The sequence below is a fragment of the Lepus europaeus genome, chromosome 18 (assembly GCF_033115175.1).
Source record: "Lepus europaeus isolate LE1 chromosome 18, mLepTim1.pri, whole genome shotgun sequence".
NCBI classification, from domain to species: domain Eukaryota; kingdom Metazoa; phylum Chordata; class Mammalia; order Lagomorpha; family Leporidae; genus Lepus; species Lepus europaeus.
The window spans coordinates 22,707,765-22,732,351 of NC_084844.1; the positions used below are offsets into that span (position 1 = coordinate 22,707,765).

The 24,587-nt window shown below is 43.9% G+C and overlaps 1 protein-coding gene across 21 annotated transcripts in view; it reads right to left on the reverse strand.

Moving 5' to 3' along the window:
* CDK12 (cyclin dependent kinase 12) overlaps positions 1-24,587 on the reverse strand; it is an 80,088-nt gene that overhangs the window by 48,694 nt on the left and 6,807 nt on the right. For 20 of the 21 annotated variants that reach the window (XR_009868497.1, XR_009868496.1, XR_009868495.1 and 17 more), the window contains exons 2-5: positions 22,870-23,760; positions 7,466-7,642; positions 5,229-5,368; positions 2,540-2,710 (exon numbers count right to left, since the gene is read on the reverse strand). Coding sequence is in view for 12 of the 21 variants with exons in the window: in XM_062216591.1 (XP_062072575.1) it covers positions 2,540-2,710; positions 5,229-5,368; positions 7,466-7,642; positions 22,870-23,760 (1,379 nt within the window). In the remaining 9 variants the exon portion in view is untranslated. The remainder of the gene's footprint in view (positions 1-2,539; positions 2,711-5,228; positions 5,369-7,465; positions 7,643-22,869; positions 23,761-24,587) is intronic. The other variant, XM_062216590.1, reaches the window with a different exon arrangement.

Genomic DNA, 24,587 nt, shown 5'->3' on the forward strand with positions numbered 1-24,587 from the left:
GATAGCCATTTTATTTTATTCTTCTATAGTTTCAATTTTTCCACAACGGTATGAATTACACACATTGATTGGCTTACTGTCTTATAATATTTTGTTAAAAAATAATTATTTATTTATCTGAAAACAGTTACACAGAGAGAGACAGGCCAGGGTGGGGTGTGTGTGTGTGTGGAGAGAAAGACTGATCTATCCACTAGTTCACTACCCAAATGGCCCCAATGGCTGGGGCTGGGCTAAGCCAATGCCAAGAACCAGGAACTCCATCCAGGTCTTCCACATGGATGGCAGAGGCCCAGGCACTTTGGTCATTTTTTGTTACCTTTCCAGGTGCATTAACAGGGAGCTGGATTGGAAGCAGAGCAGCCAGGACTTGAACTGGCACTCGAATATGGAATGCCAGTGTCACAGGCAGCAGCCTATTTTAACCCACTGCGCCACAATGTCAGCCCCTTATAAATTTGTAAAAGAGCTTAGGCAATACACAGAAAATTATTTAAATGGTACAAAATGGCATCGATGAAAAATAAGCCCCTCCTCAGAAGCAACAAATTAGCATTTTCTTCTGTGTCCTTACAGCAACTAGCTACATGTATCCTATAAAAAGCAGAAAAAATTAAAAAATACCCAGAAATACATCTAGTATACTTTAAACAAAAAATATTTATTTGAATAGTAGAGTGACAGAGAAACAAAGACATGGCGAAATTTTCCTTATGATGGTTCACTTCCCAAATGGTCATTATAGCCAGGGTTGGAACAGTCCAAAGCCAGGAGCCAGGAACTCCATCCAGATTTCCCATGTGGTACTTGAGCCATCATCTACTGCTTTACACGGAATTAGTAGGGAGGTGGTTCAGAAGCACAGCAGCCAGGACTCAAACTGGCACTGATATGGGATGTGGGTGTCCCAAGTGGCAGCTTCACTTGATGCACTACAATGCCTGTTCATTCCTATTATTTCTTAATTTTATTCATATTAATTTGCCTAAATATTATTGTATAATCAAAATTTCATTTTATTTGCTTTAAAACTATCTCCATTAAGCTCAAGATATGCTGTTCCCTAAGGCATAATATTCTTATGGTTCTGTAAATAAACTCAATTTTACTTTAGTCATTGCCTTCCTAGTTTTATATACTTCAATCAAATTCTTTTTCTACACCAGACTATATTCATAGATGCCATGTCATCACTTAACCCTAAAATCTACTGCCCACCTCTAAACCTTCAGAATTGCTTTAATAAAAGTAGACTGGGGAATGAGTGCTTGGCACAGCAGCTTAAGTCACCACATGTGATGCCTATAACCCATGTCAGAGTGCCTGGTTCAAATCCCAGTTAGTACTACTTCTGATTCAGCATCCCACTAATGTGCATCTGGGAAGCAGTAGATGACTCAAGTACTTGAGTCCCAGCCATCTACCTGAGAAATGTAGTTAAGAGCACTGGACTCCTGGCTTCAGCCTGGCCTAGCCCTGGCTGTTGCAGGCATTTGGGGAGTGAACCAGTAGAAGGACAATCTCTGTCCACCTTTCAAATAAAATTAAAAGTAGGTTGGATTATGTCATATGTAGATTACTTCAAACTAAGTGTGGAAATAATAAACAATTTTCTCTCTCAAGCAAACATAAAAGTTACAACTCCAGGAAATCAAACCACTGTGTGAACCTCCTGATAAAGAATGTTTTAGAAATAAATGTGGCCCAGTTGTTGTGTAGCAGCTTAAGCCCCTGCCTGAGACACCCACTGGCATCCAATACAGGGTGCTGGTTCAAGTCCCAGTTGCTTCACAATAGATCCAGCTCCCTGCTATTGAGTCTGGGAAACAATGGAAGATGACCCAAGTCCTTGGGCCCCTGTCCCCATGTGGGAGACCTGGAAGAAGCTCCTGGCTCCTGCCTTTGGCCTGGCCCAGCCATTGTGGCCATTTGAGGAGTAAACCAGTGGATGCAAGATTTCTCTCTCTCTCTCTCTCTCTCTCTCTCTGTAACTCTGCTTTTCAAACAAACAAAAAAACCCTGTTTTGAATTCTAAAATGCATAGTGCAAAACTATGTAAAAATATGGATACATATAGACAATAACCAGAAGGAATGATGTAAAAATGATAGTAACTGATTAACTTGGCTTTAATTTCCACTATTATTTTATAATTTGAAAAAAAAAAAAAAAGAACAGAAAAAGAGAGTGGGAAAAGAGAGACTTCAAAAACTTGAGAAAAGTTGGTTGGCAGAACATCTTATATTATTTACCTGCAGGCTTTATTAGATGTTACAGCAGACTCTACCTACCTAATGCATATTTGACTAATTAAGAATGATTTTCAGAAGTATAGAATATTTTGGTGAAGAGTGGACATTTTATAAAACAAGCACTGTTCAGCACAAAAGCAGTCTTCCAACATCTTAATTCTGCTATGGGAATATAGATAGAAACCAGACTTTAGCCCAATCTATCTGAAAATTCACAAAAACAAGCAAAAGAAAGAAAAACAAGATTGTGCTAGTCTACCCTGTAGAAACGTGATTCTTTGCTGTACCTTTGTCCTTCTTGAAATCCAATGCATCCTGTTTATCTGTGACAATTTCCTTCATGTTAACAACACTCCGATGGATTAACTGACGAAGAATTTTGATCTCACGAATGGCTGTGATTGGGAAGCCCTCTTTCTCATTGTCTAGTCTCACCTTTTTCAGAGCCACCAGTTCTCCTGCCAAACAAATTCAAAGTGTTATCATAATCAATTAGCATTTTTTAGTCACCATTATAAACCAACAATACATATTTTGCCCTGAAAGATAGCCTTTGATTTCTTTTTAAGCCTTAGGAATTTCTCCTCTCTCTCTCAGATTTACGTATTTTATTTGAAAGGCAGAGGATAGAGAAAAAGTAAAAGTAGAGAAAGGGGGGGAGGGGGACATCTATCTGCTGCTGGTTCTTCCCCTAAGTGACCACAATAGCCAGGAAAAAGCCAGGAGCCTGGAAATCTATCCAGGTCTCTCATGTGGGTGGGCAGGTCACTTTCTACTGCTTTCTCAGGCATATTAGCAGGGAAATGGATAGAAAGCAGAGCATTCAGAACTCAATAATAGATGCCAGCATCATAAGTAACTACTTAACCTGTTGCATCACAACACTGGCTCCACTGGAGTTTATTTTTAATTCACTATTCAGATAGGCCTAAAAATATTCCATTATTGAAATATATCAAGAGTGGGCATTTGGCATAGCAGTTAAGACACCACTTTGGATATCCACATCGCATATTGGAGTGTATGTTTGAGTCTCCGCTCCACTCTTGATCCTAGCTTCTTTCTGGCAGATGGCTCAAGTAGCTGGTCCCTGATACTCATAAGGGAGAGCCAAGTTGAGTTCCTGGCTTTTGGCGTTGGCCTGGCCTAGTCTTGGCTGTTGTGGGTATTTGGGTAGTGAAGCAGGATAGGTGATCTCTTTGTGACTATCTGTCTCTCTTTCAAATAAATTAAATAAAGAATGGAACATTTTTTAAAAATGTAATTCAAATAATTCATTTTATCTTCAAAAAAGATCCCCATTCCCTAACAAACCATGAACTTTATTTGTTAAAAAAAAATTATTAGCTCTCTGCTCTCTCGCTCGTTTCTCGCTCGCTCTCTCCTCGCTAGCTCCTCTCCTCTCTCTCTCACTCTCTCTTTTTCCTTCCTCGTTCCTTCCCTCTGGCCTGCTGGATTTTCCCCAATAAACCCTTTTCCTTAAAATAAAATAAACAGGGCCGGCGCCGCGGCTCAATAGGCTAATCCTCCGCCTTGCGGCGCCGGCACACCGGGTTCTAGTCCCGGTCGGGGCACCGAAGATGTCCCTGTTGCCCCTCTTCCAGGCCAGCTCTCTGCTGTGGCCAGAGAGTGCAGTGGAGGTTGGCCCAAGTACTTGGGCCCTGCACCCGCATGGGAAACCAGGAAGAAGCACCTGGCTCCTGCCATCGGATCAGCGCAGTGTGCCGGCCGCAGCGCACCAACCGCAGCGGCCATTGGAGGGTGAACCAACGGCAAAAAGGAAGACCTTTCTCTCTCTCTCACTGTCCACTCTGCCTGTCAAAAAAAAAATTAAAAAAATAAATAAACAAAAAAAGAAAACAAATTAAAAATATTAGTAAACTATAGAATGTTTCAAAAGCTGGAGCTGGGCTAGGATGAAGTCAGGAGCCTGGAACTCCATGTGCATTTCTCACATGGGTTGCAGGGGCTCAAGTCTTTGGGCTGCTATCCACTGTTTTCTCTGGCATATTAGCAGGGAGCTGGATCAGAAGTAGAGCAGCCAGGACTAAAACTGGCACTCCAATACGGGATGCTAGTGTGTCAAGCACAGGCTTAACATACTGTGCCACAATACCCACCCCAAAAGGAGAGCTTTAAAACAGTAATGGGGTGGGTATTATGACACAACAAATTAGGATGCTACTGTATCCCATATCAGAGTACCAGTTCAAGTCCTGGCTATTCTACTTCTGATGCAGCTGCCAGCTTATGCACCTGGGAAGCAGATCTCAAGTACTTGAATTCCTGCCTTCCATTTGGGAGATGTGGATGGAGTTCCTGGCTCCTGTATTCGGCCTCGCCCAGCCCTGGCCATTGTGATCATTTCATGAGTGAACCAGTGGATGGATGATCTCTCTGTCACTCTGCCTTTCAAATAAATCAATCAATCTTAGGAAAACATTTAAAACAGTAATAATTTTTCAGTTGAGTCCTCCATATCTTTAAGTTCCATATCCATGAATTATTCAATCAATTATGGTTCAAAAATATTTGAGGGAAATAAAATTGTGTCTGTACTTAACAACTAAAGACTATTTCTCTTATCATTATACCTTAAACAAGATAGTAAAACAACTATTCACAAAGCATTTACATTGTATTGGGTAACAAAAGTCTGCTAGAGATGACTTAAAAGTACACAGGAGGGTATGGATAGGTTATATGCAAATATGTCATTTTATAAAAGAAACTTGAAGTATCTGCAGATTTTGTCATGGGAAAGGGATGTCCTGCAACCAATGCCACAGAGTTAATAAGGGTGTCCTGGAACTCATCCCTGGTAGATTATATATTCTTTTGGAACACTTCAGTTTATTATCTCTTGAAGACCAAATTAGAAATCAAAATTTATTTGCTCTAAATCCAATTTGCATAAAAGATATTAGCATTGCTAAATTGTTAATTTTGACAGCTAAACTTTGTGGAAAAATTTACCAGTATCTTTGTCCTTGGCTTTATATACTTGGCCATAGGTTCCCTCGCCAATAATCCCAATAATGTCAAACTTGTCCACACAGCGCTTCCCCCAGTCGCTTTCAGTTTGCCTTCTCTCTCCATACCGTGGACAACAAATTCTAAAATAAAAACAGCAAAAGGTTATCCTTTTATAATGATTTCAATACCTCCTATACCTTCTATGAACATTTTTTTTTATTAAAAAGACAGATATTAAAAGATATAGAATAAATAGTTTAGTTTCTCACAGTGGCTAAGAGTTCTGGATTCTATCAAGACATAACAATCAAATGAATTTTGCTTATTTTCTGAATTCTCGAGTATTGCCTTCAACTATAAAATGAAAAGAGAATCCATAAATCATAGGATACTATGAAATAGGAAACTTTGGGCCGGCGCCGCAGCTCACTAGGCTAATCCTCCGCCTTGCGGCGCCGGCACACCGGGTTCTAGTCCCGGTCGGGGCACCGAAGATGTCCCTGTTGCCCCTCTTCCAGGCCAGCTCTCTGCTGTGGCCAGGGAGTGCAGTGGAGGATGGCCCAAGTGCTTGGGCCCTGCACCCACATGGGAGACCAGGAGAAGCACCTGGCTCCTGCCATCGGATCAGCGCAGTGCGCCGGCCGCAGCGCGCTACCGTGGCGGCCATTGGAGGGTGAACCAACGGCAAAAAGGAAGACCTTTCTCTCTGTCTCTCTCTCACTGCCCACTCTGCCTGTCCAAAAAAAAAAAAAAGAAAAAGAAATAGGAAACTTTGGCAATAATATATTTTCAATATATTTTTATTATTAAAAGAAGAGCCTTAATAATCAGAACATCAGACCAAGTTCATACAACATTTATGGCACAGAAATTTATATGCTTTAAAAAAGTACATTTAGGGGCTGGCGCCGTGGCTCAACAGGCTAATCCTCTGCCTAGTGGTGCCAACACACCAGGTTATAGTCCCGGTCAGGGCGCCGGATTCTGTCTGGGTTGCCCCTTTTCCAGGCCAGCTCTCTGCTATGGCCCGGGAGTGCAGTGGAGGATGGCCCAAGTGTTTGGGCCCTGCACCCCATGGGAGACCAGGAGAAGCACCTGGCTCCTGCCTTCAGATCAGCACGGTGTGCCGCCAGCAGCACGCCGGCCGTGGTGGCCATTGGAGGGTGAACAAATGGCAAAGGAAGACCTTTCTCTCTCTCTGTCTACTCTGCCTATCCAAAAAAAAAGTACATTTAGGGGGCCAGCGTTGTGGCATAGCAGGTAAAGCCGCTGCCTGCAGCGCTGGCATCCCATATGGGCACCGGTTCAAGTCCCAGCTATTCCACTTCTGATCTAGCTCTCTGTGATGGCCTGGGAAAGCAGTGGAAGATGGCCCAAGTCCTTGGGCCCCTGCACCCACATGGGAGACCCGGAAGAAGCTCCTGGCTCCTGGCTTCAGATCAGTGAAGCTCTGGCCATTGCAGCCATCTGGGGTGTGAACCAGCCAATGAAAGACCTCTCTCTCTTTCTGCCTCTCTGTAACTCTGCCTTTCAAATAAATAAGTAAATAAATCTTTAAAAAAAAAAAAGTACATTTGGGGATGGATCGTGGTATTGCAGGTAAACTGCTGTTTGTGTTGCTGGCGTCCTATATGGGTGCTGATTCAAGTCCTGGTTGCTATACTTCCAGTACAGCTCTCTGCTAATGCAGCTAGGAAAGCAGGGCCACATGGCCTGGATGCTTGGGCCCCTGCCACTAATGTGGAAGACCCAGAGAAATTCCTGCCTTCAGCCCAGCCTGGCCCTGGCAGTTGCAGCCATTTGGGGAGCAAACCAGTGGATGGAAGATCTCTCTGTCTCTCCTTCTCTCTTTGTAACTCTGCCTCTCAAATAAATACTTAAAAAACTCACATTTATTAATTTCATTAATATGTACATGGTTGACACATCGTGAAAAAAAAGCTTTTCCTTCTTTGACATTTTTAGTAGAAACTAAAAAGATACAAAGAGGTCAGTGTTCAATATATATGTGGATATGAGAATATATTTCTTTTCTAAAAACACAGCTAGGTATTTATAGGTGCAGATGAATGGGTCTCATAGAAACACTTCTGTCCACAAAAATAAAATAAAAAATACACTTTAGGGCCAACCTTTTATGATCTTAGTGGTATGGGTTTTGCAAGATACATGTGAGATTTAGGCTTAAAAGCAAGAAAAAAGCCTGTAATTCAGTATAGGTCCTTCCAAAAACTTACTTTGGTCTCTTTTTATATGGTTGTTGAGGTGGTGTGATTGCCTTTGGTTCTGGAGAGTCTGGGGGGGATGGATCTCCACCAGGGAGTTCAGGAGGCAGAGGGAGGTCTGTAAGTAAATGTCGTGTCCTCTGTTCCTTCTCTTTCTTTACAGGTTTTGAAGGGAGAGATTCTTTTGGACTAAACAACAAAGGGGAAGAGAAGAAAAAGATTAATACTTATTTAAAAGACATGCAAATAAAACTTTACAAAGAACATTATAATTATAATATCTGGCTATTAAAGGATTATGAAGATTTTACTTTTGAGGAAAAAAACAACCTGCAATATAACAATAAAATGGAGTTGATTACGGCTTAAGATACTTAAATTTGCAAAAAGAAATCTACAGCATAATAAAAAACAATGAAAATTGAGATATTACTTGTAGATCCTTTTATGAAACTCTGTCCTTCCTAAGATTCTATTGTGATTTTTGAGATGAAATAATATGAAGGAAATAAGCTATTAAATTAACAAAGTCTCGCTCCAGCACATAGAGTTCACCAGTTCTACTGTACATTTTAACCAACAAAGATTTGAATAATGAGAATGAGAGAATAATGAATAATGAGAGCTCAACAATTTTAACACATTACTAACCGTGGAAAGAACTTGGAGAGTGTTTTGCAAGAAATATATCTAAGTTGGAAAACAAAATTAGAGAAAAACATATTGAATTACTATATGTGTTTGGAAATAGAAGGCAACCATCCTTGACTAATCAAAATAGATAAGTAACTCTCAAACTAAAAATCCTAGACCAACGAGTACAAGCAACTATTTCAGAATCATTACAGCACCTGTAGCAGAAGGCTACACATGAAATTCAGCAAATTATTGTAGTGAAGGGGGACAAAAGGATACTGTCTCTTGTATAGATCAGAAAAGCCAATTTTCAGATTCAATTTTTAACCATCTCAACTTATTTATGAGTAAAAGGTGAATTTCATGCCACGAACATCCACAGGAAGGAGGCACCCACAGTGCATCATACTAATTCACAGCTAAAAATAAAACAAGGCTAGATAGTCTTGTTTCATTGGAAATGCAAAGAAACAGAAAGAGAAATTGATCTTCCAACCACTGTCTCACTTCTCAAATGTCCACAATAGTCTGGGCAGGGCCAAGCCAAAGCCAGGAGTGGGGAATTCCCTCTGGGTATCTGGGTTTCCTAAGTCAGACCCAAGTACTTGAGCCATCACCTGCAGCCTCTCAGTGTATGCATAAGCAAGAAGCTGCAATGGAATAATAACTGGGATTTGAACCAGGCACTCTACATAGGATGCCAATGTCCCAGGCAGTGACCATTCTAAATCCTGTCCAAGTCAGGCTTTTTATCTCTTCACATATCAGAAGGTCATAAATGATGTGAGAATCCTAACCACTTGTCCAAGATCCAAAAAACTAAGTGTCCTCCACGCTATTGAAAAATGGCTATGAAAAAATGGATTGCATGAATACTTCCTAGAACCTTAAGAAACAGATCTGGGGCTGGCGCTGTGGCATAGCAGGTTAAGCTGCCACCTCTGCACCAGCATCCCATATAGTGCCAGTTCAAATCCTGGCTGCTCCATTTCTGATCTAGCTCTCTGCTAATATGCCTGAAAGATGGCCAAAGTGCTTGGTCCCTGTACCCACCTAGGAGACCCAGAAGAAGATCCTGGCTCCTGGCTTTGATCTGTCTCAGCCCTGGCTGTTGTAGCCATTTGGGGAGTGAACCAGCAGATGGAAGTGCTCTCTCTCTCTCTCTCTCTCTCTCTCTCTGCCTCTCTGTAACTGAGCCTTTCAAATAAATAAATAAATCTTTAAAAAAAAAAAAAAGACAGAAAGAAGCAGATTTATTCCTTGCAGTACATCTTCTGGTGTTTTCACATGCAGGTTCAGCTGATGCTTGCAATACTGGTATCTAATTTCAGAGTGCTGATTCAAGTCTCAGATGCTCCACTTCTAATCCAGTTTCCAGCTAATTCACCTGGTAAGGCATGAATGGTGGGCCAAGTGCTTGGGTCCCCACTAGTCTTGTGGGAGACCTGGATGGAGATCCTGACTCCTGTCTTTGCCCTAGCCCAGCCCTGGATGTTGTGGGAATCTGTGGAGTGAACCAGTAGATAGAAGAACTTCCCTGGCCCCACGTGCTGCCTTTCAAATAAATAAATAAATCTAAAAATAAAGCACACTGCTGCCCTTTGTATGTAAAATTCTAGCTCATTTCCAAAAAGGATTTTATTTATTTAAAATAGAACAAAATCTCAAGAGCAATGACTTCTTACCAATTTTTATTTTAATCCCTATAAAGAAATCAGGCAGAACAACAGAATCTAGGTTAGTTTGTACCACATTAATCAGAACTGTCAATGAAGTACAAAAATAGTACCCTGAAACTTTCTGTTGAATTACTGGTAGTGACGAACACACAATATAATCTGTACTCAGATTTTCCTACCCTGGGAACAAAGCTTACTACCAGAAAACTCTTCAATCAGGAAGCAAAATAGATTTAAAATTTCTCAAAAAAAAAAAAAATTTTTTTTTTTTTTTTTTTTTGGACAGGCAGAGTGGACAGTGAGAGAGAGAGACAGAGAGAAAGGTCTTCCTTTGCCATTGGTTCACCCTCCAATGGCCGCTGCGGCCGGCGCATCTTGCTGATCCGAAGCCAGGAGCCAGGTGCCTCTCCTGGTCTCCCATGCGGGTGCAGGGCCCAAGGACTTGGGCCATCCTCCACTGCCTTCCCGGGCCACAGCAGAGAGCTGGCCTGGAAGAGGGGCAACCGGGATAGAATCCGGCGCCCCAACCGGGACTAGAACCCGGTGTGCCGGCGCCGCAAGGTGGAGGATTAGCCTGTTAAGCCATGGCGCCAGCCGAAATTTCTCAAATTTTTAAGGTATTCAGGGCCAGCATTGAGGTACAGTATCTTAAGCCATTGTTTACAACATATTAGAAGGCTGGTTCCTATTCTGGCTGCTCAGATTCCGGATCCAGCTTCCTGCTAACATGCCTGAGACAGCAGCAGATGATAACACAAGTACTTGGTCCCTGGCACCCATGTGAAAGACCTGGACAAAGTTCCTGGCTCCTGTCTTCAACCTGGCCCAGCCCTGGATGTTGCATGCATTTGAGGAGTTTAAATAAATAAATAAATCTTAAAAAAATACATATATATTCAAAGAAGGGAAACTCATAAAAGTTCAACTATCAGAATATTCTTTATAAACTTAAATTTCTCATGATTCACGAATACATTTCTTGGTTCTGCCTCACTAAGCGAAAAATCAAAGTACCTGAATTGTCTCATTACTGTTTTATTTTTACTTTCTTCAAAGTTTGTTTTATAAGTTCAAATATAGTTTGCTATTATGAAAAATGTAAACTCCTTTTGAAAGTTATATTTTATCATGTTTATTTCAAGAAAGAATGAGTGAAAAGACAGGTACCCCAAGTTTAGCCACACAATTTCAAGAGGGTCAAATCCTATTTCAACAAACTCCACTATACTGAAAACCTTGAAAATTTAATAATGGCCCATGAAACTATAATGCTTAACAACATTATGGCCTTTAGTGTAAGGTACTCAGTAACATACAGCTTTAAAAAGTACTGAGTTCATTTGGTAGACATAGAGTCTAACACAGGGAAGCAGATACTAAACATCAAAATCATTACTTTTTTTTTTTTTTGGACAGGTAGAGTTATAGACAGTGAGAGAGAGACAGAGAGAAAGTTCTTCCTTCCGTTGGTTCACTCCCCAAATGGCCGCCACAGCCAGCGCTGCGCCAATCTGAAGCCAGGAGCCAGGTGCTTCTTTCAGGTCTCCCATGCCGATGCAGGGGCCCAAGCACTTGGGTCATCCTCCACTGCCTTCCCGGGCCACAGCAGAGAGCTGGACTGGAAGAGGAGCTACCGGGACTAGAACCCGGTACCCATATGGGATGCCGGCGCTGCAGGCAGAGGATTAACCAAGTCAGCACCAGCCCCAAAATCGTTACTTTCAATACCAGGGAGTGTTGATGTACCTTATCACTGTCTGTAGTTTCTGGTTCCTCATTTACACCTGTACACAGGTTTACAAGTAGAGATTAGATTGCATAACACTCATATGTTTAAAACAACAAAACAGTTGTCAAGCTCCAGGGCTGTTTATGTTTTAGAATTTGTGTATTATCTTGGAATTTACAACAATGGGATTTAATCTATAGGTTCAATGCAAACACTTCTAGTAAAAAATTTTTATTGTAGGTAAATAATATGCAATTTATATATTGGCTATAAATATTTTTAAAAATTTGATTTTTCAATAATTTTAAGATCTTAAACAGCATAAACTACTTGAAATATGATCATTTATCACCTCCCTGAAGCAAGTTGTTTAAAAGTTATTTCACTGGGGCTGGTGCTGTGGTACAGTGGGGGTAAGCCACTGTCTGCAGCATCAGCATCCCATATGGGTGCCGGTTCATGTCCCAGCTGCTCCACTTCCAATCCAGCACCCTGATAATGTGCCTGGGAAAGCAGCAGATGACCCAAGTCCTTGGGCCCCTGCACCCTCGTGGGAGGCATGGGTGAAGCTCCTGGTTTCTGGCTTTGACCTGGCACAGTCCTGGTCATTGTAGCCATTTGGTGGAATGAAGCAGCAAATGGAAAATCTCTCTATCCTCTCTTTCCCTCTCCCTCTCTCTTGCTCTGTAACTCTTTCAAATAAGTAAATAAATCTTATAAAAAAAAAAAAAAAGAAAAGTTATTTCATTGGAGGCTGGTGTTGTGGCACAGTGGCTGAACTGCCACTTGTAACATCAGCATCCAACATCGTAAGCCAGTTCAAGAACCAGTTACTCTGCTCCCAATCCAGCTTTCTACTAATGCAGCTGGGAAGGCGAATGAGATGGCCCAAGTATTTGGGCCCCTACTACCACATGGGAGACCAGGATATAGTTCATGGCTCCTGGCTTCATCCTGGCCCAGCCTTGACTGTTGTATCTATTTGGGGAGTAAACCAGTAGATAGATCTGTCTCTTCTCTCTCTGTAACTCTGCCTTTCAAATAAATAAAAAAAAAAATTTTTTTTTTTTTTTTGGACAGGCAGAGTGGACAGTGAGAGAGAGAGACAGAGAGAAAGGTCTTCCTTTGCTGCTGGCACACCGCACTGATCTGATGGCAGGAGCCAGGTGCTTCTCCTGGTCTCCCATGGGGTGCAGGGCCCAAGCACTTGGGCCAACCTCCACTGCACTCCCTGGCCACAGCAGAGAGCTGGCCTGGAAGAGGGGCAACTGGGACAGAATCTGGTGCCCCGACAGGGACTAGAACCCGGTGTGCTGGCGCCACAAGGCAGAGGATTAGCCTGTTGAGACACCACGCCGGCCTCCAAAAAAAATCTTTTTTTAAAAAAGTGATTTCATCGAGACCAATATTGAGGTGCAGTGGGTTAAGCTGAAGCCTATGATGCTAGCATCCTATAATATGCGTGCCACTTCGAGTCCCCACTACTCCACCTCTGATCCAGCTCCATGTTAGTGCACCTGGGAAAGCAGTGAAAGATGTTCCAAGTATCTGGGCCCCTGCCACCCACATGGGAGACCCAGATGGAGTTTGAGGCTTTTGCTTTCAGCCTGGCCCAGCCCTGGCCATTGCGGTCATTTGAGGACCAAACCAGTGGATGGAAGACCTCTCTTGTTCTCTGTCTTTCCTTCTCTGTAATTTTTTCAAATACATTTTTTTTTTAAAGTGATTTCATTGATATATATGAACTTAAAAGTTCTACTTGAGAGCATAAAAAAAATTAGAAGCAAGCACTGTACTTGCAAAATTCTAAAGCATATCTGAATGCTCACACAGATCTTTTTTTCTATATGGATCTCAATATTTTTAGAGATAGAGCCTTTAAGAATAATATAGAGGAGGAGGTTTTGTGGTGCAGCAGATTAAGCAGCCACTTCAGTCTCTTATGTCCTATGCGCCTGGGACTGAATCCTGCCTCTGCTTCTCATCCAGCCTTCTGCTAATGTACCTGGGAAGCAGTACATGATGGCTCAAGAACTTGAGGTTCCATTATTCATGTGGGAGATCTAGGTAGAGTTCCTGGTTCCTGGCTATGGCTTGGCTCAGCCCTGGCTGTTGCAGGTATTTGAGAGAGTGAACCAGCAGATGCAAGATACTTCTATCTCTCCTCTGTCACTCTCTCTTTCAAAAAAAGAAATAATAATAAAACTTACCATATATATGGGGGGGAGGGGGGATAGGCATTTAGCCTAGTTGTTAAAGACACTTACTACCCTGAAGTACCTAGGTTCGATTGTTCGATTTCTGGTTCTGGCTTCTGACTCTAGCTTCCTGCTGTTGCAGATTCTGGGAGGCTCAGGTGGTTGGGTTCTTGCCACCAATGAGAGCTGAATGATGTGTTTTTATTTTATTTAAAAGGTAGAACCACAAAGAAAGAAGGAGAAACAGAGAGAGAAAGAGATCTTCCATCCTCTGGTTTACTCCCCAAATAGTTGCAATAGCCAGGTTTGGGTCAGGCCAATGCCAGGAGTCAGGAACTCCATCCTGGTCATCCACATGAGTAGCAGGGGCCTAAATACTTGTGCCAGTTTCTGCTGCCTTCCCAGGTTCATTAGAGGAAACTGGATTGGAAGCAGAGCAGCTGGGAAACAAACTGACACTCCAATATGGGAAGACAGCTTCTCAAATAGTGGCTTAACCTGCTATGCCTGGCCCCAGCTGAACGGCTTTTTGCTGTCCACTTTAGCTCCAGCCAAATCCTGGCTGAGATTTGGAAAGTAAACCAGTAGATGGGACCTCTCTCTGAAATAAAATAAAAAAATAATAGTAACATAGGCTCCACTTAAGTCTGGTAAGCTCCAAATGAACTACATCTATAGAAAATTTGGGCAGAAGAAAGAAAAGATTTTAAAAACTATGTGGTTAACTAAAATTTCTAAGAAAAGCATTCAGAAGATCTTTTTAAGAAAGACTCCAGGAATGGCTATGGTCAGGAAAAAGTACTATTTCAGAGGCGTGTGTTTAGATTTCTTTGCTTCTTGAAAGGGAGAATTGCAGACCACGATTAAGAAAGGCTTCTGAAATACTACTAAATTCACTGCTGTGTTAATACACTCCTACTCAAAATATGTCTGAAAAAAAGTTTCATTTTTTTCCTCAAAAGAACTCTACTGATTGGCTGGCGCCACGGCTCTATAGGCTAATCCTCTGCCTGCGGCGACGGCACACCGGGTTCTAGTCCCAGTCGGGGCACCGGATTCTGTCCCGGTTGCCCCTCTTCCTGTCCAGCTCTCTGCTGTGGCCCGGGAAGGCAGTGGAGGATGGCCCAAGTCCTTGGGTCCTGCGCCCGCATGGGAGACCAGAAGCGCCTGGCTCCTGGCTTTGGATCAGTGCAGTGCACAGGCCGCAGCGGCCATTGGAGGATGAACCAACAGAAAAAGAAGACCTTTCTCTCTGTCTCTCTCACTGTCCACTCTGCCTGTAAAAAAAAAAAAAAAAAAAAAAAAAAAACAACTCTACTGAAATGAGAAAAATCTTCAAACGTAAGCTTTATGTCATCTATATGTCAACTGTTTTCTGCATGCCTATGTCATTTCACATGATCCCTAACCCTAGTTCCTTCAGAAGGTTTACTTATTTATTTCAAAAGAAATGCAATTAAACTCACTGCATTTTAAGTATTATGGGCAATAAAAAGATGCATACATCACTTTCTCAACATTTAAGCTCAAGAAAAAAACTCTTAAGAAAAAAAGTAGATAGGAACATACATAAGTGAATTTCCTATGCAACTCTCAGATTAGTTTCTGCAAAAGCTTCCTATATAAAAATTATTTTTCATGGCAAAGATAGAAGCAGCTGGTAAATGGATTTAGAACCAAAATTAAAATTTAAAATCTTGAACTTTAATGCAAAAATAAATTTTTTCTACCTTTAATAATTTCCTTATGTGGAAAACAACAGGTAACAATCATACATTTAAAGAAATTACATGGGGTGGGTGCTGTGGGGCAGTGGGTTAAGCTGCTGTTTGGGATGCCCACATCCCATATTATAGAGCCTAGGATCAAATCCTGCCTCAGCTTCACATCCAGGTCACTAGCGCACCTGTGAAGCAGAAGTGGCCCAATTACTTGGGTCCCTGGCAAACACAATGGAGACCTGGATGGAGTCTTGGGCTCCTGGCTTTGGCGTGGCCCAGCCCAGGCTATTGTGGGCATTTGGGTAATGAACCAGTGGATAGAAAACCAACTGATTTTGCTCTCTCTGTGTCACTCTGCCTTTTGAATTAATTAATTATTTAAAAAGAAAAGAATTACACTGAGCTAGGAAATAAAAGTACACTTTCAGAATCAGAATTGATAAATAAAAGTTTTGTTTACTTTGTTCTCATACAAACATTTTTTTAAAGTTTTATTTCATTTGTTAGAAAGGCAGAGTTACAGAGGGAGGGAGGGAGAAGAGAATGAAAGAGAGAGGTCTCCTATCCACTGATTCACTCCTCAAATGGCCTCAACTGCCTGGGCTGGGCCAGCCCAAAGCCAAAAGCCAGGAGCTTCTTCCAGGTCTCCAACATGGGTACAGGGGCCCAAGGACTTGGGCCATCTTCCACTGCTTTCCCAAGTGCACAAGCAGGGAGCTGAATAGGAAGGTACTCATATTGGATGCTGGTGATGCAGGCAGCAGCTTACCCAATTATGCCACAACGCTGGCCTCCCATATACATACTCTTAAGAACTGCCCCACACCTGCAAGTCAACACTAACTGGTTTTATTTCCTCTCTAGTTGGAAGGACAGAAATCCCTTACCAGTCTTGTATCAAAATCATCCCACCTCTGCAAATCTGCACTCTTCTTCAGTTGTTACATGTAGACTTGGTCAGCCAAACATTTCAAAATCAAGAATTCTCTTTCGCCGGCGCCGCGGTTCAATAGGCTAATTCTCCGCCTAGTGGCGCCGGCACACCAGGTTCTAGTCCCGGTTGGGGCGCCAGATTCTGTCCCGGTTGCCCCTCTTCAAGGCCAGCTCTCTGCTGTGGCCAGGGAGTACAGGGGAGGATGGCTCAAGTGCTTGGGCCCTGCACCCCATGAGAGACCAGGATAGGCACCTGGCTCCTGCCATCGGATCAGCGCAGTGCGCTGCCCGCAGCACGCCAGCCGCAGCGGCCATTGGAGGGTGAACCAACGGCAGGAAGACCTTTCTTTCTCTCTCTCTCTCTGTCCACTGTCTGTCCAAAAAAAAAAAAGATTCTCTTTCTTTGTTTTAAAGATTTGTTTACAGAAATGGAGAGACAGAGAGATCTCCCTTCTGCTGGTTCACATCCCAAATTCCTGCAACAGCACAGACTGGGCCAGGTCAAAGCCCGGAGCCTGGAACTCCATCCAAATCTCCCATGTGAATAGCAGGGGCCCAAGTACTTGGGCCATTTTCTGCTTTTCCAGGTACAATAGCAGGGAACTGATCAGAAGTGGAGCAGAAGGGACACTAACTGGCACCCATATGGGATGCCAGCATTGAAGGTGGTAGCCTACGCTGCTGGACAACAGCCAGCCCCCCAAAAATCAGGATTCTTAGCCACACTGATATTCTAGCTACCATGTAAACTAATATTGAAAGGAGGCGTCCGTGGGTTGATAGCGGGTAAAGAAGCCTTTCGATAATATTCAACTATTTCCTGTTGATCAAAAAATATAAAACAATATAGCATTTATCTATGAGAAGTATATTGTGTGGCCTTAACAAATTTTTCTACATAAAACACTTTTTCTTTTCTTAAGTTTTCAGGATATGGCTGAATTCACTGGAGCCTTTTTTTTTTTTTTTTTCTTTTTTTTTTTTGACAGGCAGAGTGGACAGTGAGAGAGAGAGACAGACAGAGAGAAAGGTCTTCCTTTGCCTTTGGTTCTCCCTCCAACGGCTGCCGCGGCCAGCGCACCGCGCTGATCCGAAGGCAAAAGCCAGGTGCTTCTCCTGGTCTCCCATAGGGTGCAGGGCCCAAGCACTTGGGCCATCCTCCACTGCACTCCCAGGGCACAGCAGAGAGCTGACCTGGAAGAGGGGCAACCGGGACAGAATCCGGCACCCCGACCGGGACTAGAACCCGGTGTGCCGGCACCGCAGGCGGAGGATTAGCCTAGTGAGCCTCAGTGCTGGCCATGGAGCCATCTTTTTAAATAGTCTTCTGGGGCCAGTGCTATGCCGTAGTAGGCTAAGCCTCCACCTGTAGTGCCAGCATCCTATATGGGCACCAGCTCTAGTCAGCAACCATCTGGCGAGTGAATCAGCAGATGGAAGATCTTTCTCTCTCTCCCTCTCTCTAGAACTCTACCTCTCAAATAAAATCTTTAAAAATCAATCAATAAGGCCGGCGCCATGTTATATAAATACAACCTGGGGCCAGTGCTGAGGTGTAACAGGCAAAGCAACTGCCTGTGGCACCAGCATCACATATGGGCGACGATCTGAGTTCTGGCTGCTCCACTTCCAATTCAGCTCCCTGCTAAAGTGTGTGAGAAAGCTGCGGAAGATGGCCCAAGTCCTTGGACCCCTTGGAAGACCTGGAAGAAACTCCTGGCTCCTGGCTTTGGATTGGCCCAGCTCTGACCATTGTGGCCATTTGGGGAGTGAACCAACAGATGGAAGATCTCTCTGCAACTTTGCCTTTCATAAAAATAAATAAATCTTAGCCGGCGCCGTGGCTCAGTAGGCTAATCCTCTGCCTTGCGGCGCCGGCACACCGGGTTCTAGTCCCGGTCGGGGCACCGATCCTATCCTGGTTGCCCCTCTTCCAGGCCAGCTCTCTGCTGTGGCCAGGGAGTGCAGTGGAGGATGGCCCAAGTGCTTGGGCCCTGCACCCCATGGGAGACCAGGAGAAGCACCTGGCTCCTGCCATCGGAACAGCGCGGTGCACCGGCCGCAGCGCGCCTACCGTGGCGGCCATTGGAGGGTGAACCAACGGCAAAAGGAAGACCTTTCTCTCTGTCTCCCTCTACTGTCCACTCTGCCTGTCAAAAATAAAAAAATAAATAAAAAATAAATAAATACAACTCATACACTACAGAGTAAGTGGGAAGATCTCAATGGAAAAAAACAATAACATAAAGACTGCAATGGTCCCATGTGGTTACTAAAGGTTTGGTTGTACTTGCCTAGCTAATCCTGTCAATAAATTATTTCTCCTAACACCATTCACAAAATTAGATTCATGTTTCACAATCATTTCAGTTTTCAATACTCAGAGGACACATTTAAATTAAAGCTCTAAGGACTCGTGTTGTGGCATAGCAGGTAAAGCCACTGCCTACAATACTGGCATCCTATATGGGCACCTGTTCGTGCCTCAGCTGCTCTACCTCCAATCCAGCTTCCTACTAATGGCCTGGAAGAAACAGCAAAATATGAATGGTTGACTGGGCCCCCTGCTACCCACATGGGACACCTGGAAGAAGCTTCTGGCTCCTGGTTTTGACCTGGCCCAGTCCTGATTGTTAAGGCCATTTGGGAAGTAAACCAGCAGAAGAAAGCTCACTCTCTCTTGCTCTCTCCCTCTCTCTGTCTCTCCCTTTTTCTCCCTCCCTCTATAACTTTGATAATCAAAAAAATAAATTTTAAAAAATAAATTAATTAGGCTGCCACCACAGCTCACTAGGCTAATCCTCCGCCTGCGGTGCCAACACCCCAGGTTTTAGTCCCGGTCGGGGCGCAGGATTCTGTCCCGGTTGCTCCTCTTCCCGTCCAGCTCTCTGCTGTGGCCCGGGAAGGCAGTAGAGGATGGCCCAAGTGCTTGGGCCCTGCACCAGCATGGGAGACCAGCAGAAAGCACCTGGCTCCTGGCTTCCGATCGGTGCAGAGCGCCGGATGTAGCGGCCATTTGGGCAGGTGAACCAATGGAAGGATGACCTTTCTCTCTCTCTGTCTAACTCTGCCTGTCAAAAAAAAAAATTAATTAGCACAGAGAGAGAGAGGTCTTCCATCTTCTGATGGTTCATTCCCCAAGTGGCCACAATGGCCGGAGCTGTGCTGATCTGAAGCCAGGAGCTTCTTCCGGGTCTCCCATGTGGGTTCGTTCAGGAGCCCAAGCACTTGAGTCATCCTCCACTGTTTTCCCAAGTGTACTAGCTGAGAGCTGCATTGGAAGTAGAATGGCCAGAATTCAAACCTATGCCTACATGGAATGCCAGTGTCACAGTCTGCTATGCCACGTCACTCTACAATATATTTAAAAAATAATCCCTTCTCAAAATAAACCTTATAGGCTGGAGCTGTGGCGTAGTAGTGCCTGTGGCAGTGGCATCCCATATGGGTGCCAGTTCTAGAACTGGCTGCTTCTATTCTGATCCAGCTCTCTGCTATGGCCTGGGAAAGCAGTGGAAAATGGCCCAAGCGCTTGGGCCCCTGTACCCATGTGGGAGACCCAGAGGACGCTTCTGGCTCCTGGCCTCAGATCAGTTCAGCTCCAACCATGTGGCCATTTGGGGAGTGAACCAGCAGATGAAAGACCTTTCTGTCTTTCCCTCTCACTGTCTGTAACATCCTCTCAAATCTTTCTTTTAAAGATTTTATTTATTGGGGCCGGCGCTGTGGCGCAGTGGTTAACGCCCTGGCCTGAAGCGCCGACATCCCATATGGGCTCCAATTCGAGACCCGCCTGCTCCACTTCCTGTCCAGCTCTCTGCTGTGGCCTGGGAAAGCAGTAGAAGACAGCCCAAGTCCTTGGGCCCCTGCACCCACGTGTGAGACCCGGAGGAAGCTCCTGGCTCCTGGCTTCGGATTGGCACAGCTCCGGCCATTGCAGTCAATTGGGGAGTGAAGACCTCTCTCTCTCTCTCTGCCTCTCCTCTCTCTGCGTAACTCTTTCAAGTAAAATAAAATAAATCTTTTAAAAAAGGATTTTATTTATTTATTCAAAAGTCAGATTTACACAGAGAAAGGAGAGGCAGAGAGAGAGAAAGGTCTTCCATCCACTGGTTCACTCCCCAATTGGCCACAATGGCTGGAGCTGGGTGGATCCAAAGCCAGGAGCCAGGAGCTTCTTCCAGGTTTCCCATGCAGGTACAGGGGCCCAAGGACATGGGCCATCTTCTACTGCTTCCCTAGGCCATAGGTGAGAGCTGGACTGGAAGTGGAGCAGCCGGGACTCGAACTTGCGCCCATATGGGATGGCGGCACTATAAGCAGTGGCTTTACCTGCTATGCCACAGCGCCGGCCCCTAAATAAAATCTTAGGGAAAAAAAAATCTTGTTTGAACCCTGGATTAAGAGGGGGAAAAAAAACACTCCCAGCTATAAAACATATTTTGGTGATTACTGGAGCTACTTTAATTAATTATTATTATTACTGGCATTATGTTATATATATGATTGTCAATATATTATTAAATTAATGCTAAATTGTTCAGAGTGGTAAAAATACTGTGATTATATAGAAATGCCATTTTTAGAAGAGACATGGTCAAATGTAATGATATCTATAGTTAAAATAAATGTAGCAAAAAGTTAACAAATAATCGGGACCAGCATCCCGATTGTAGCTGGCTCAAATCCCCAGCTATTCACTTCCAATCAGCTCCCTGCTAATGCACCTGGGAAAGCAGTGGAAGATGGCCCAAGTCCTTGGGCACCTACATCCAATTGGGAGACCTGGATATAGCTCCTAGCTCCTGGCTCCTGGCTTCAGCCTAGCCCAGTCCTGGCTATTATGGCCATTTGGGGAATAAACCAGCAGACAGAAAAATCTCTCCCCCTCCCTCTCTTTACCTCCTCTTTCTCTGCATAACTCCGCCTTTCAAATAAATAAAAATAAATCTTTAAAAAAAAAAAAATAGGGGCCGGCACAGTGGCGCAGTGGGTTAACGCCCTGGCCTGAAGCACTGGCATTACATATGGGTGCCAGTTCGAGGCCCGGCTGCTCCACTTCCAATCCAGCTCTCTGCTATGGCCCGGGAAAGCAGCAGAAGATGGCCCAACTCCTTGGGCCACTGCACCCACATGGGAGACTGGGAAAAAGCTCCTCGCTTCGGATCGGCACAGCTCTGGCCATTGTGGCCATCTGGGGAGTGAACCATTGGATGGAAGACTTCTCTCTCTGTCTCTCTGCATCTCCTCTCTCTGTGTAACTCTGATTTTCAGAATAAATAAATCTTAAAATAAAATAAAGTACACTTGTGGCAGGGGTTGTAGCACAGCAGCTAAGCTGCCACTTTCCATACTTCATATTGGAAAGCCTGGGTTCAAGTCTAGGCTTTGCTTCTGAACCAGCTTCTTGCTCATTTGTGCCTAGGAGGCAGCAGCTGATAGCTCAAGGACTTGGGTCCCTGCCAACCCTGTGGCAGACCCAGATGGAGTTTCAGGAACCTAGCTTCAACTTGGCCCAGCCTTGGCTATCATGGGCATTTGGGGAGTGAACCAGCAGATGAAGAGAACTCTATTGCTCTTTCAAATAAACTTCAGAGAAAATGGATTTACTGGTCTCAAACTATAATTCTCGGCCGGTGCCATGGCTCAATAGGCTAATCCCCCGCCTGTGGTGCCAGCACACCTGGTTCTAGTCCCAGTCGGGGCACCGGATTCTGTCCCGGTTGCCCCTCTTCCTGTCCAGCTCTCTGTTGTGGCCCGGGAAGGCAGTGGAGGATGGCTCAAGTGCTTGGGCCCTGTACCCGCATGGGAGACCAGGAGAAGCACCTGGCTCCTGGCTTCGGATCAGCGCGGTACGCCGGCCGCAGTGGCCGCTGGGGGGTGAACTAAAGGAAAAGGAAGACCTTTCTCTCTGTCTCTCTCTCGCTGTCCACTCTGCCTGTCAAAAAAAACCCAAAAAAACAAAAAACTATAATACTCAGGGCCAGTGCTGTGACGTAGCGGGTAAAGCAGCCGCCTGCAATGCCGGCATCCCATATGGGCACTGGTTCGAGTTCCAGCTGCTCCACTTCCAATCCAGCTCTCTGCTATGCCCTGGGAAAGCAGCAGAAGACAGCCCAAGTCCTTGGGCCCCTGCACCTGCGTGGGAGACCCGGAAGAAGCTCCTGTCTCCTGGCTTCGGATCGGCACAGCTCCAGCCATTGCAGCCAATTGGGGAGTAAACCAGTAGATGGAAGACCTCTCTCTCTTTCTCTCTCTCTCTCTCTCTCTCTGCCTCTCCTTTTCTCTCTGTGTAACTCTGACTCTCAAATAAATCTTTTTTTAAAAAAAACTATAATTCTGTTTTCGTAAATAATATCATACACTTTTCCACTGAAAAGCAAATATAAAAGGCACTTCCTAGTCATAAAAACATTCTAAAAAACCAAAAATAGAGTAATTTTGACAAAGTTTAAAAACTGTAAATGCATTGCACTTAGGGCAAGAAAGTTAATTTTTTCCAGTTAACTATGGTACTTACCTATCCATGTCATCCTCTCCTGGTAATAAGGGTGGGAGAGGCAGAGGAGGCAACGTTGATGTTTTCAGGTGTGGAATAGCAGCTGTTACAGATACTTGTGTCTTCATGGAAACCTGTACAGGGGGCTGAGAATTTGCCTGAGAGGACAGAGCAGACGTCCTTGCATGAGTAGAAGGGGGCAAAGCTGAAGTACTAGAAGCAGGAGCCTGACTAACTGCTGGCTGGGGAGGAGGCAGAGGCGGTTGCTGAGGAACAGCAGGCAGTGGAGGCAAAGGTGGCAAAGGGGGTGTCTGAGGTGGAGGGGCAGTAGTTGGTAAAGGGGGTGGAGGAGAAGTAATTATGGGAAGAGGTGGAGGAGTCTCCTTTTCTGATGTCTCTGTTTCCTTTGGAGTAACAATCTCCTCTTTCAGTGCTATGGGTTTAGAGTCTCTTGTTCCCTGTGCTTTCAAATCTTTAAGAACAGGATGCTTCTCAGAGTTTTCATCCAACTTTACTTTCCCTGTATCTAAAGAATTTTTGACCTCTGTATTTAGATGGGTTACATTTACCAGTTCAGTATCTGCAGCAGATTTTTCCAATTTTACACCCCTGGGTAACTTTTTGGACTCCAAGCCTGAATCTTTAGCCTCTACTGAACTGCTGTTTTCTTTTTTAGGCAAAAATAAAGGTGAACCTTTGGATTCCTTTCCATCCAGTTTTGCTGCTGCTGCTGCTGCTGCTCTTTCCTTCTTTTTTCTACTGAGTTCAGCACCCAGACTGGAATTCAGTGGAAGCCTGACAGGTGAGATACTGGAATGACGACTGCGTGACCCGGATCTCTTCTTTTTACTGTGAGAAGATGAGTGTCTTGAATATGCAGGACTTCTACTTCTGGACTTCATGGATTTCCTACTGGAAAAAGAAAAAGACATTTTAAAATGGATAGATAATTGTAATAGATGGTGGAAAAAAAGATCAGTAAGACAAATTGTAAAAGAATAACTTTAAAACCTATTTTGAGTAACTTATCAATCTTAAAATAGATTAGGTGCAGTGAAAAACAAGGAAAGTCTGCAAACAAAAAGGAATCCCAGGAAACATGAGGATTAAATGTAATGCTGCCATCATAGATAGGATCTTGGAATAGGAAATGGACATTACATAAAGACTAAGTAATCTGAATAAAATATGGACTCCAGATCAGTAACTGTAACAAATGTGCCACACTGATGTAAGATGTTAACAATAGGGTGTGGGGATATATGAGAATTTTTTGCATTATTTTCACAATTTTACTGTAAATTTAAAACTACTCTAAAAAATAAATTTCATTTCAAAAACAGATCAAAAGAAACTAATTCCTGCATGAAAATAATTTGAATCATATATTAAAACTTATCCATTACTTACTCAAGGGAAGGAAATTGGATCAATGTTTTTTTCCTCATGTTGGAAAAATCATAGCCACATCCACAAAGATTATTTTTTTTAAAGATTTATTTACTTATTTAAAAGTCGGAGTTACACAGAGAGAAGAGAGGCGGGGGGGGGGGGGGGGAGAGAGAGAGAGAGAGAGAGAGAGAGAGAGAGAGGTCTTCCATTCAATGAATCACTCCCCAATCGGCTGCAACGGCCGGAACTGCGCCAATCTGAAGCCAGGAGCCAGGAGCTTCCTCCGGGTCTCCCACATGGGTGCAGGGGCCCAAGGACCTGGGCCATCTTCTACTGCTTTCCCAGGC